The sequence below is a fragment of the Neopelma chrysocephalum genome, unplaced genomic scaffold, assembly GCF_003984885.1.
Source record: "Neopelma chrysocephalum unplaced genomic scaffold, ASM398488v2 Primary Assembly neopelma1_66, whole genome shotgun sequence".
Classification (NCBI taxonomy): domain Eukaryota; kingdom Metazoa; phylum Chordata; class Aves; order Passeriformes; family Pipridae; genus Neopelma; species Neopelma chrysocephalum.
Window position 1 is genome coordinate 12,414,083 of NW_020897725.1, and position 13,956 is coordinate 12,428,038.

Consider the following 13,956-nt stretch of genomic DNA (forward strand, 5'->3'; position numbering starts at 1 on the left):
AGGGAAGGGAAGGGAAGGGAAGGGAAGGGAAGGGAAGGGAAGGGAAGGGAAGGGAAGGGAAGGGAAGGGAAGGGAAGGAAGAAACTTCCAAACTGGGCTAAATGTTGTATTTGGTTGACAAAAAATCAAACCTTTGTCCCTTAACATCTACATACTAAGGAAAGCAAATACCATTCCAAGTCCCAGTGACATTTACACTGCTGCTTTGAAGACTTTCTGAGTGAATTATGTCAGAAAGTAGCTTCAATTTCACTTAACATGATTTATGTTTACAGAGAGCTATACTTCAGATGTTGCCTGGAGTTCCTAACTCATAGAATTACAGATGGACCCATGTCTACTGCTGGGAATCATTTAGCTGTGTGCATGGGTATGTTGGGGAAATAAGTCAAAGCCCTCAGGCTTGTGAAAGGATTTATGTGTGTGTGCTGCAACATTTTATTACTTAAGAACAAGTGAAGTGACACATTTTTTAAAGTACTGGGCTTAACTAGTACAAGCCAGAAACATGGCACCAGCACAGACAAAGAGAGTGCCAGAAATTAGTGAATGAGAAGCTCTGCTAATAAAATAACTATGAGATGCTTCAAAAAACCACTGTGTTCCTTGTGTGCAATTTTTTAAGGAATTGGAAGTGATTCTCCAAGTTTTCATGTAAGGGTGATTGTAGCTCTTCTGGCACTTTTCCTCACTAAAGCACTTTGCAAACAGCAACTAATAGAGACAGATGAAGTCATCTGTATTTGGAATGTGTTATCACATTGTTACACACTGTGCATATCCCTACAGAAAGCATGGCAGATCACCAGCAGCCAATCTTGTCTTTAAATATAGGACAAGCTGTTGGGAGAACGGCTACACCCAGTCCCTTCCTACAGTTCCTGGTTGCAAGGGAAAACATAAAATCCTATGATTATACTCAAGTTTTGGGATTTGCTGTCCAGAGAGGCTGGAGAATCTTTATCCTTGGAAGTTTTCAACACCTGACTGGACATGGTCCTGAGTGATTTGTTCTGAATTCAATAATTGGTCCCGCTTTGAGCCGGTGTTGAGCCGGAGACCACACAAGTTCTCTTTCAGCATGAATGATTCCCTGACTCTAGGATGAGTGTGACCTCAGCAAAGAAACATCCCTGTGTAGCTTTTTTCTGCACCCCTCAGTTTCAGCCCATGCAGTGGACACTGTTTTAGTGATTTACCATCAGCACTGTGGTCTCCAGTAATTCATCTCGCTGTTTAGCTTACAGCACAAAATAGGTTTACTTGATTATCATTAAAAAGTGATTTTTGCTGAGAAATGCAGTTTGCAAATAAAATTAGGCTCTGCTTCTCATCTGTGTGCAATGCTCCACATCTTAAGTCTTGGTGTCATTGTGTCCAGTTCCTCAACAAATGCGTCACATGCGAGAGGAGTTCAATTTTCAGTGCTGCATTTAATGACACCCAATTCTAAGAATTTATGGTGTTTGTGTCATCAATTCATTAAGCAGAAAGACTGAGAGGGTAAAAGAGTTAGACCTAAGTGCATCAGTGAAGACCACAGCCACCTCTAGAAGACCCATGAATGCAGAGTGACCACTTATTTTATAAAGTCTATTGGTTCAAGTAGAAATTCACCTCAAAGACATGCATTTAGCCCATTAAATTAATACATTGCTTAGCATAATTTAAAACTTAGTTAGCTTTCTTCTGGGGGATCAAAGCCATTCTGTGACAACTCCAGAGGATGATACTTTAAATTTAAGATCTCTGCTTATAGAAATATTTTTATTTTATGAATTGGATTCATAAAGATGAGAAAAGCAGTGCCAATTTACATATCAAGAGCTTCGAAGAAAATCTCATAATGGTCAATTTTAAATGTTATAGATGATAGAATGAGCTGTCTTCCAGGTTAATGGCTGATGAGCATTAAAAGCTGGCTAAATCCCAAAAGTTTCATTTTAGTTTCTTCTCCTTTTATTTTTTACCCATGACTTTAACATCACAGTTTGCATTTGATTTCCTAAGAGAGCGAATCCCATCTGTTTGCATAACATTCCTCTTGGCTATCACTGTCTGTATGATATATTTTAATGTTTGTCTTTCAGGAGCAAGCAGAATGCCTTCTCTATCTGCATCCTTACCTCTTGATTTATGAATTTTCCTGCTGTGTACAAAGCTTTCCACCTGGGTGCCACAGTATCTGTACCATACTCTTCTCTGTATAAGTATCACCACCTTTTATCTTTGGATCAGAAATCACTTTACAACATCTACTGATCCTTCAAAACATCTTTCTTAAGTCCTAGTTGTTTATTTTCTACAGATGGGGAAAACCTGAGACTACTCTAACAAGACCAGGATCAGAAAAAGAGACAGGAATTGAATAAATTGATTCACTAGATTGTACTTAAACATTTTTCCCTTGATGCCCATGACTAAACAGAGGCCAATTTGTTGAATGTTGTGCAGTGTGTACTTTTAAAGAAGTTGTTTTAATGGCTCATTATCATTCTAGTGTTCTTGACCAAGAAAAAACAGCTGCAGTCCCATGTGTGAAGGGTGACTGAAATGAACACACTCCCTCTAAACATATGATTCAGTCAGCTCTTGCTGTGCTACATGGGCCCCAAATGGGAGCAGAATAAGTAGTGTGTCTTGCCCATATGGGTTTGGAAGCAGTAAGATGACATTTAGAGTTCTCATAAGCTCTCAAATTACTATAACATTTCTGGGCTCTCCAACATGTGTTTGCCTTAAATAATCATGTTGCCCAGAATTTTCCCTGTGACACTGCACATGTCCAGATTCAACTCTGCTTTAATGATTGCTGGGAACTAGATTTTACTAATTCTGTGATATTGCCTTTGTTAGCCAACCTATTGGGTGAGTTGGAGTTGACTTTTAGCTCAGTTGTCTGTAAGTGACCAAGGGACACAGAACAGTTACCTGATGTATTTAGGGACAGGTAAGCCACAATATTGTTTAACATTGAAGGAGAAAGGTAATTTCCAGATACAAGAGCACCCAACTTTCCACTGACTATTCAATTACCAGCCAGTGGAGTTTGTTGAGATGCTGCTCTTTACCTGCAGAACAGTTTCATACCTTAGTCTCCACTCTATTTAGTTTCAATGTTTTATCCCCTACCACTGCCACAGGAGATCCCACCTCTCTTCAGCAGACACAGTGTGCCTGGAAATTAAAGATGGCCGTATTAATTAACCAAATGTGAAAACTGTGTTCACCAGCTGTCATGATAATAACTCAGCAGACATGATTCTCCTGAAGTTGGTCATTTGCTACACTTCAGGACATTGAAATTTAGCTTCCTGAACACCAGCACTCAGCTACTTTCATAAGTATGGATTTGTGCTAAACTACCTTCTATCTTTTCAGTTCAATGCAGCAGGTTCTCAACTATCACTGCATGACCACATAGTCACTGCCTTCTTACTCATGAGGATTTTTTTGCCCCTTTTTTTTTTTGACAAAGGTATCTGATGCTGCCTTAAAGTGAAGGTAATATATTGACAGAGCTTTTTTTTTTTTCCATGGTGACATATCCAAGGGACAACACTTTTTATTCCAAAAAGACATCACTTCATCATGCTTATAAAACTCTCTTCCTTTTATTTTCCCTCCTTTTCTTCTTACTTCATTTATATTAAACAGAATTCATGCATCATAAATAAACTAGGTAAGTATTTTCAAAATGACATAGATTTACAGTCCAAAAGTGATTTGTATTTCATTACAGGTGAGAAGTCTGAAGAAATGCATATTTTTTATGAACAAAGTAACAAGATTTACCTCTGTCCTACAATTTCAAATTATTTTTTAAAAAATATATTCTGACACCGTACTTCAAAGATTCCAGGAAATAAGGTCTGAACCTCTGAATACAATATGTATTTGTCAAGTATCCATCTGACAAGAAAGGTCCTGGTGGATTGTTGAACCCCAGTTTGCTGGGGGAAGGAGCTGCTGCATTTTGTCTCTGAAGGAAGGAGCTCATGGCTAAGTACATGTTGAAGCCCTGTAGTCCAGCTGGTAGTTAACAGGGATGTTTTGTCACATAAAAGCTTATGACTGTTAAGGCAGAAGATCTTGTTTCCAGCAGCTCTGAATTCTATTGATCTTTGGTCTGATCCTTGTAGGGTTTTGTAAACTCTGAGATCACTGATCTTTTCTCCAGGGCAAGGCTGTATTCCTTTTAGAAGAAACTGGACTTCATTTTCCCACTCATTTTTAATCACCACCAGCCCTCACACAGATAAACCACCAGTATAAGTGTCAGACACTTACAAATTGCAGCCTGGAATTGAAAAGACTGATAAGTAGTTGATTCAGACCTGTGATAGGTAACTAATGACTTACCTTGATCCTAGTTTTATAATACATCATTGCCAAAATCCTAGCACTAGCCAGTCACTATTTCACCTTCTTTGTGCCCTCTATTCCCTCACAGACTTCAAATATTACTTATCCTGCAAACGCAGTAGTTGTGGGGTTCATTTCTTTCCTTATACAAATAGATTTTGAAAAGCTTTAAGAAAAAAAGGTGCAGAAGGATTGCTTCTGACAGAATCAGACAAATCAATTAATTGATCTCTGGTAGTCAGGGATAATTTTATTTCCTACTCTATTAAGGACAATCAGAATCAGTTAGCTAATTTCACTAGAGAAAATGTCACTAGTTATTAAGCAGCACACGATGGAAAAAATTAAGGACGGAAAACTCAAAAATGTTTTCCTTCCAGAAATTGCATTACTTATTACTTAGCCTTTAGAACTCTGGCATCAAACATCATTGCAAATCCTTTGGTTTGACCAAACAAAAGGTTTTCTTCCCCTATAGCATCACCTACAGCATTTAACCTTTGGAGTCTATAAGTATTGACACTGTTATATTTGTGCTCCAGAAGAAGATAAATTTAACAGTAACTGACCAAAGTATTATCTGCAACACTTAATTTGCAGACTCTTCCTGTTATATATGTGCCAAATATTTACAAAAAACCAAAACCAAAACCAACCAAACAGAAAAGCCCCTGAATTTTGTATCAGTCTCTTTTTTAGTAATAACTATTCATACAGGTAAAGAAACATGATTCAAATACCACAAGGTGCAGTTCAAATAGATAAAGGCACTTCTGTTTCTCATGGGAAGGGAGAGGTGGCAACTGGCTGTGCGTGCACACAGAATTCGAAATAGCATCCAGTACAATCAAAAATAGAACAGGACCATTATGGGCAGCCTAACATTTTAAAGCACTTTGACTCTGTGGCTTACGGCCAGCAGATCATGTCCTTAATCAAGTTTGATTATTAACCATCACCTAACAGCTCCAGAAGAGCTGACTCTCCCAGGATTTTCTAGCTAAATCTTACTGATTTATTCATTCCATTATTTGAATGGAGTGCTCTTCTCAAAAAGGCTCATAGCTGGCACATCCACAGTCTCCCAAAAGGCACTGTCTTTAGAAGGACGGTTAGCCAAGACTAAGTGTTTTGGGAAATATTGCCATTATTTCTGCACCGTTACACAGTTCCAAGCCAGAAACTTCAACCTTATGTCAGTTAGGTACACAGGAGCAGGACTATTCTGTATTTGTGGAGATATACAATCAAGTTTTTTATTATGATTTTTCCTTTTGTTTTTGTACCAAAATGTTAAGGGAAAAACTATGTGACATACATTATTATTAATATTATTCATTGTTGTTCACGCTTTTGAGGTTAAAAAACATGTTAGGTTCTCACCGAAATTAAGATGAATTTTAACTTTGCTGCTATTCTGATGGACAGCACTTCATGAATCACCTTTCTGACCTTCAGCAGAACAGAATGATATTGACTCAATTTACAAGGCAGTCAAAGAAGGAATAAAAACTAGTTAAATAGAAAATACACATCATTGATACTTCTACCACCCTCTCATCTGGGGGACCATGTCAATCCAAGATATCCCAGAGGTCTATAGGGAATATCGACAATGGCAATAGGGTTAAAAAATAAAGTGTGCCCAGGTTAAAATGAAATTTGGCACGCTCACCTACTCTTTTTCTTTATACTTCCATGCTATAGTGAAAGGGGCTGCTAAGCAGATGAAGCCAGTCAGAGGACATTGATCAGCAAATATGAGACACAAGGATTTTGCTGGAAATGCAAAGGTTAAAACTATGGAAGGAAAGCAAATGTAATACTATTCAGGATACATAGAAAGAAAAATTACTGTAAACAAATTAATGCAGTATAACCTATAGTACCATGTGTTTGGAATATTAATCAGCAAAGCAAGGTAAGCACCAGTGGAGAAAAAAGCAAAGGTAATTAGGAACTCATTAGTGTGACAGCTGAATATATTATCTCCGTTAGTGCTAGGCTTACCCCCACACCAGAGATTTGATCTGACTGTCAAAGCCAAAGAAAGCATTTTACAGAAATTATTGAATGCAAAAGCACACACCAATATGACAAAACACCAGGCAGTTTTTCACACAGTAACATGAGATGTGGGAAGATTCCCGACCAGCCTCTGAACATCCCATTGTCTAAGTCCAAAAACATCATTGAACCCACTGATGGATGTGGATTTTCAACTGTGAGGAAGATCAAAGATATTACACTAATCACAAGAAGTCAAGAAAAAAAATCTATAGCTTGGGCTGTCTTCTGTGATCATAAGGGCCAGAATACACGGGAGAATTTTATAACTCAGATAAACCAAACACCTTCAGCATAGAGGTAGGTGTTTTCTTTATGATTTTTTTCTATATAACATAAGTACTTGGCATAGTTAGAATGCTTTCTAACACAAAGTTGGTGGATATTCACCTGGAGACAGCAACATAATGACAGATGCCAGCTGTTAAAATGAAACAGAGCTGTGTTTCCTTCATTCAAGATCCAAGCATCTTTTCCACACAGTTCATCAAAGTAAAAGTAAATAACAAGATGTCTGTAGAGATGGAAACAGCTCTACCTAATCTATCCCAAAACCTGAAATAATTCCCTTGTTTTCTTGCAGGAAATGGTGCTCGAGATAGACAAATCAGTTGTGAGCCACCCCTGCAACAAGGCTTGAAAGAGAATATGTAGTGTTCTGTATACAACAGCCATAGATGAAAGAATCCACTGTTGTCCATGAAATACATTCTTTGGACCTGTCTGAATGTCCTGTTCTCCTCAAAAACTGTTTATCTAATTTTTCTTCACTGAAAAACACCTGTGGGGTCCAATATGCAAGCAGAGTGACAATCCACACTTGGTCAGGCTTCTTCACAGACACCAGTTTTTTATAAAAACTTTTTGGAAGAGTGGTATAAAAATAATAGAGAAGTTTAAGTAGACCAGAGTTGTACATGTTCTTCTGACTAATAGGGGTGTAAAAAAACAATGTGGCCACAGACGCAGAGCTTTAGTCAGACATGAGTATTCATTTTCCCTTCTAAAATGGTGGCATTCAGCTAAATTTCATTAAAAGAATATAGTAATTAGATTTATGACCCTAAAATCAACATGTTTTCATTATAATTCCATGCAGTTATCATTTACCACAGACTCAAAACCAGTCCAGAAGCATTTAAAACATCTATTGTACTTATATCTGAACAGAGGCTTAAAACAATTTAGAGCATTTTAACATTGTATTGCAAAAACAAGTCACTCAGTCTGACTTTACAGTGAAAGTAATGTACATTGATCTTCCTTGACAGCAATGAAAGCCCAATGACAACCTTCTCTGCCCTGGAGATTGCATGAAATATAACTGCATTTGGCAGAAAAGAACCTGTTTTGCAATTTAACTCTTTTCTGTAAGCTGCTCCTCTGTTATCAGCTGCAAATTAATGGAAATATCAACTCACCCTCTCTGGAAGAGGTCCACATTATGGAATTTGTGTAGCTCCACAGAAAACTCGACCGTTCCTTGGACCTCAGACATGATTTTTTCAGGTCATCACCTAAATAACACATACATAGAGACATTAGAAACATAAGTATACATAAAGTATTTTGCTTAACAAATCCATGAATGGATTACTACATTTTAGTTGGCATCTTGGAGTTCATGCAAAGCTTTAAATCGACTGATATCAATTGGAATCTTTCCAGTGACATAATTTGGCTCCATCTTCAGGAAGACTCACTAAAAGCCAGATCAAAGCAGTAATTAAGAGAGGTAAGAAACCTGAGGACAGAATGATAATATTATGGAAAGTATAAGGAGCAAAAAGAAAATAACATAATATGTGCAAGAATCTCAAAGCAAATTTTAATTAACTCTCTTGCTGCTCTTGTATGGGAAATTGATTTTTTTTCTTCCCATTTTATGACATGGCAGATATCCAGAGTCAGCACAGCTCATTTCTGTGAAAGCACAGGCCAAAAAGACAGGAACCCCAGATAGATGAGAGCAGAATTCAAGATTCTCTTGCTTTTGACCCCTTCAATGTCTTAAATAAAGTCCCCGAAGGGAAGCTTCTGAGGGGATATGAATAATTCAAAAATTAATGAATGCAAGAGATTCTTCTAAGGAAAATGATGACAATCATGGCACTTAATAGGCCTCAACATCCAGATCAAGACTTTGAAGCCCTACAACCATTTATAGGTAACATCTCATATGTTCATTGAATTGTAGAATAATTCAGGTCCGAAGGGACCTCTGGAGGTGGTGCCTTAGTCAAGGAAGCTTTGGGAAAGTAGGTTTTCAAACCAACACTATTTAATACACCAGTGTAAACCCTCAACATTTCCCTAATTGTAGCAGAGGCAAGCCAAGGACTTTTACAGCTTTTGGACAGATTTAGAATTTTCTATTTACCACTTCCTCTTTTCCTCCCTGCAAGTTTACTTCTGGCAATCTGCCAAGATGTCTGGAATTTGTCTATAGGATCATCAAGAGGACAGAGATAAAATGTATTTAATTAACACAATCATATCAGCAGCCAAGTGCAATCTCTGAGGAAGACCCATGTCAGGGCTCTTAACAATTCCCCTGTCTGAGACATATGGGGCTCTAAGGGCACATCTAGCTCAGGTGCAAAGGCAAAAATTTCTCCATAGGTGCCAATCAATAATTTCCATGGCACTCATAGATTTGACCGTGTCCTCTAATAAAGCAGGAATGAAGAGGAGTTCAATACACTAAGTCCTCAGATAAGCATTAGGCTTTCACATAAGTCTCAGGGCTCACTCCTGATTAGTAATTTTCCAAATGACTGGCTTATTACACCGATTATTTTGAACTAAGTTTTCTTTCTGGCTATCCTCTCAAGCACTACTGTTTTTCAAAAACAGCCCATTCCAGAGTTAAAGGGTCGTTGATTTTTCATTCACTGTCCTCAAAAACTAACATTCCAGATGATGACTTTGAAATGACAACAATGGGATTTAAAATATATGTAATATATATATATATAAGTGTGAGAAAGAATAGCACAATTGCTAAGCTACACGTCTGATACACCTACGAGGTAAGGAACTCTACATTAGCTTGTGTCAGGCCATGATTTAGGTGCAGTGAAGGTATATTCAGACTCCATTACTTGTCAAAGTACTTTTTTTTATTATTTTCTTTCACCCTGTTTCAACAGGAATGAAACTAATACTTTCTCCTTTTGCTTTTTTGCACAGATTAAGAGTTTGCATGCAGTTTATAAGTCATGAATATCACATATCCACCAGGTGTTGTGTGCGTCTTAGTGTGCATGTGATAGTCTTGCCTAAGTCAAAAAGCAGACTGTGTGGGAAGCTGAGAGAAAACCATACAACACCACAAAGCAATACTCTGACAAGGTATTTGGTCTTGAGGAAAATGCTAATTATAAGAATTGCCTCTGGCAGTAAATCAGCATGTTGTGCCGAGGCATATTTCCCTAGACCAAAAGCTCAGGATCAAAGGAAACTCCGTGTGTTTGAAGACACCCATTTAAAGAGGAGAGGTGTGAATGGATGGCCAGACAGTTCATAACAATACCAATACTGTCCAAGATAGAAAGCATGACATGAAGTTAAGATTAACAAGGGTAAATTAAACATTAAATACATGGAAATACACACACAGGTCTTCACTGTCTTTACATTTTATTTTTCAAGCTTTACACCTCTTCAAAACAAATATAGAAGAATTATCCTGAAAAAAAACCCAACTAACAACCAAACAGAAAAGTTGTTTCTGAAACTTTATTTCCCCCACTGATCAACAAAAGTATAAACAGCTACTAGAAGGTTGAAATTGCACCCACCCCACCAGCACACCACAAGATCAGAGCACATAAATCTATGCTCCCAGCAGCATAACCTGGTACTTCAGAGAACATCTCACAAGTACTAAAAGGGGCCTTTAGTGCACCTTATTTTCATGGTACTTAGCAAGATTCAAAGAAAATCTGCTTAGACACATGAGTATCATTCTTCAATGAAAGAAGCTATGAAATTTGACAAAACAGCTGCAGGCACCCCTAGAGTAAGAAAATGTTAAGTGGTTAAAATGATGCACTAAGTTTTCACTCCTGTACCAGGTGACTGCTTAAAGGAACCTGATCATTACCATCCAAAATCCAGAGCTCATCAAGCACCTCTGACACCCTTTACTCACTGATCACTATGTGGGACGACCTTGGGTTATAAATAGAAGAAGAGGTGGTAAAAATAATACTGAAGGTTGCCATGACATCAGCATTGTAAACACAGTAGGGAATGCTGCCAGTACTGAAGTATCATCAGTTATCTAATAAGCAGTTTAAAAAAAATATAGAGGTCATTCTTGGGAAGGCTTCAGTACATTTGTATTTCTGAAATGTCTGTTTCTAAATCAAACTCTTCACGTTTTTCAGAAGAGACCTGAAGACAACACTAAAAAATATCAATGTGAATCTAATAAAGCAACATGGGAAGTGTTTTGTCCTTCTGTCCCAGTAAAAGTGGTCTCTGTGGTCACCCTCATCACTCCAAAGCACTGGATTGCTTCAGATGGTGCTGCCACTGTCACTGGCAGTGCTGTGCTGTCCTACACGCACCAATGGCACGAGTCAGGTCACCAGTCTGACAGTTTGTCCTTCCAACCAGAGCTGGTGTCCAACCAAGAGACAGCCAATTCCAATTGTCATTACACTTATAGCAAGGGCACACGAACTGAAAATTAGAATCCTTTATACAAAGAAAGCCCTATGAAAATCGATATGTTAAAAGTCTAGAGACTGCTTCACTTGCATTTTTAAAGGAAGGCTGGATTTTACTCCCCATATCTCCATTGCTGTCATTGGAGATACCCTGAGCATTGGAGACTGTTTAACAAATGATACTGGCCAAACTGCAATAGCTTTATTCATCTTTATCCTCCATTGCTCTCTGCAATCTTTTTGACTTACAGTATTCATACTTAATGACATTTTAGAGATACAGTCAACTGACCGAGCCCTCTGTCAGCAATTGATTAGTTGATTATGTACCACACACACAGCTGTTGAACACCTTGAAGATAAAAATGAATCTGACAATTCCCTGCTGAAAAAGCAATCACCATCAACCCAACCAAAGGGAGCAAAGTAAGGTGAGATGGGGACAGAGCAGACTGGATAGAAGGACAGGACATTACATAATCTGACAGTCCATGAACTCTCTAGCATTTGCACAATTACATCCAAGCAAAAAATAAACCAGACAAATAAACCAGACGATTTTTTTAGTGCTTTCACCGTTCTTGTCCATCTCCATCACAGAAACTAGGAAAAAAAATAAAAATATAAAGCAACCAGGGACAAAAGAACAAAATGTCGGGTGATCAAGGGCAAAGACACAAACCTAGAAACATTCATTTAGGAGAATAAAGCTGCCACTCAAGAAACATAGCACATACTATCTCCAGGATTGCACCACTGTCCTTATTGGTTTTAAAGCATCTGTTATTTTATTGTGAAGTTTTTCAGAAGCTGGCATTTGTTGCAAGCTAGGTATTTTTATCCACTTATTTATTTAATAAAGAATTCTTTCATTAAATGAATAAAGTCACATTGAGATAACTCATTCTTCTCTCCACTAATGCTGTACTTCTAAGTAAGAAGCAGAGGAACACAATATAAGGAGGACAGCAAACACACACAAATATGCTCTGAGATTAAATGATTAGAAGAAGCAAACTCATCAGACCAAATCTCTTTTTCATGCTTGTTTTCTATTTTAATTAAATTGCTCCAATGTTCACCTTCATGCAGCTGAACTGGATCTCAGTTCTTATGACAGTGATTGTATCTCAATAGCCTTGTCTGAGCATACATCAATTGCTTGAGTCAAAGCAGTCACAAATGTCAGTAAGTACTTTCACTACAACACTGTCATCAGCTGTTCCCCACTTTACAGAACCTGTCAGTTTTTCCTGCTAGCACATCAGGAAAATGAGAGAGTTAAGTTCTTCAACAAAACAGTGATTTCAGAAGTTTACAACTCATGTTGTTAAAATAAATCAAGCCAGTATTTATCTTCTACGATTTTATGTGACAGCAAGAGATCTCCTTTAGACTTCTAAAAGAAGCCAATCTAAGTACAATACTGAAGGTACAAAAAAAATGACAAGGCTTATTCATGGCATCAATAGCCAATTCCGCCCTTCGATCACAAGCCCATTTGTGTGTTATATATAATGGCCAGTCTTCGCGAACGAAGATCTGGGGAAAGGTCTTTTACCTTTCCAGCCTGCGCAATGGATTTTTTAGGTGAGACACAGGCTGCGCTGAACTGAGCCCACCCTTTAATCCTAAGGTTCATCTGCCGGGGCCAAGCAAGCTTGGACAATGGCAGTGAGGTCCTCAGGACGTAGGTTTGTTTAGAGTGACCTTCTCATAGATGGATGGCCTCACAGGCCTAACGAGCTACCATCTGCCCGGGGGACTTGGGATTCGAACCCGTGGTCGCAGCAGTGAGAGTCCTGCATGCTAACCACTAGGCCACCAGGGGTCCCCATTTGTGTGTTACATTCCTTCCTAAACACCCTGATGTGTCATGGACCCATTGAGCTGTAACTATATCACACATATGTTCCCAATCCAGATCCACCTGAGCCACTTCAATTCTAGCAGCCTGGTCCACCTGCCCATTGTTTTCACATTCTTCAGTGGCACTGGAGTGTGTGTGTGTCTACATGACATGCTTTAAAAACCAGGTTCTCTACCCAAGCAGCAGTATCTTGCCATAATTCAGCAGCCCTGATGGGTTTCCCTCTGCACTGCCAGTTGCTCTCCTTCCATTGCTACAGCCACACCCACAGGGCATTTGACACCACCTATGAGTCAGCATAGTGAGAAAGTATTGGCCATTTCCTTCATTCAGCAATATCTAAAGCCAGCTGGAAGGCTTTCACCTCTGCAAACCGACTCAAGTCACCTTGTCCTTCAGCAGTTTCTGTGACTTGCCTTGCAGGACTCCACACAGCAGCTTTTCACCTGTGATGATTTCCCACAAAATGACAGGATCTGTCTGTAAACAGAGCATATTGCTTCTCATTTTCTGGTAATTTATTTTATAGAGGGTCCTCTTCATCCTATTTTACTCCTTCTGGTGACACTCCAATGTTTTGACCCTCTGGTCAGTCCGTGATCCGCACTTCCCAGGCACTCAGGGCTTCCAGTTTGAGCCCATTGCCTTATCAGTGCACCCACTTACTCCACTTAGCATCAGTTGTATGATGCGTAGAGGGGACCCTCCCCTTGACCATCCAGCTGATCCCAGGGAATCGAGATGCCAAAGGGAGCTGTGCTTCAGTACCAACTACCTCTGAAGTGGCTCAAATTCCTTCATATGCTGCTGATATTTCTTTCTCAGTTGGACTGTAATGGGCTTTAGATGCCCCATATCCCATGGTTCAAAACCCTAGAGGCCAACCTAGATTTTCTCCAGTGACTTTTTGCCAGATGACCCAGTTGGAGCCATTATACCTGCCTGAGGTATAAAGCAAATTTTTTGCATCTTGTC

General features: G+C 38.8%; 1 protein-coding gene across 2 annotated transcripts in view; it reads right to left on the bottom strand.

The window, feature by feature from the left end:
- Nucleotides 1-13,956, bottom strand: part of FAM135B (family with sequence similarity 135 member B) — a 195,756-nt gene that overhangs the window by 120,955 nt on the left and 60,845 nt on the right. For both annotated transcript variants that reach the window (XM_027684433.1, XM_027684432.1), the window contains exon 2: nt 7,854-7,949. In XM_027684433.1, the coding sequence (XP_027540234.1) occupies nt 7,854-7,930 (77 nt within the window). In that variant the 5' untranslated portion in view covers nt 7,931-7,949. The remainder of the gene's footprint in view (nt 1-7,853; nt 7,950-13,956) is intronic.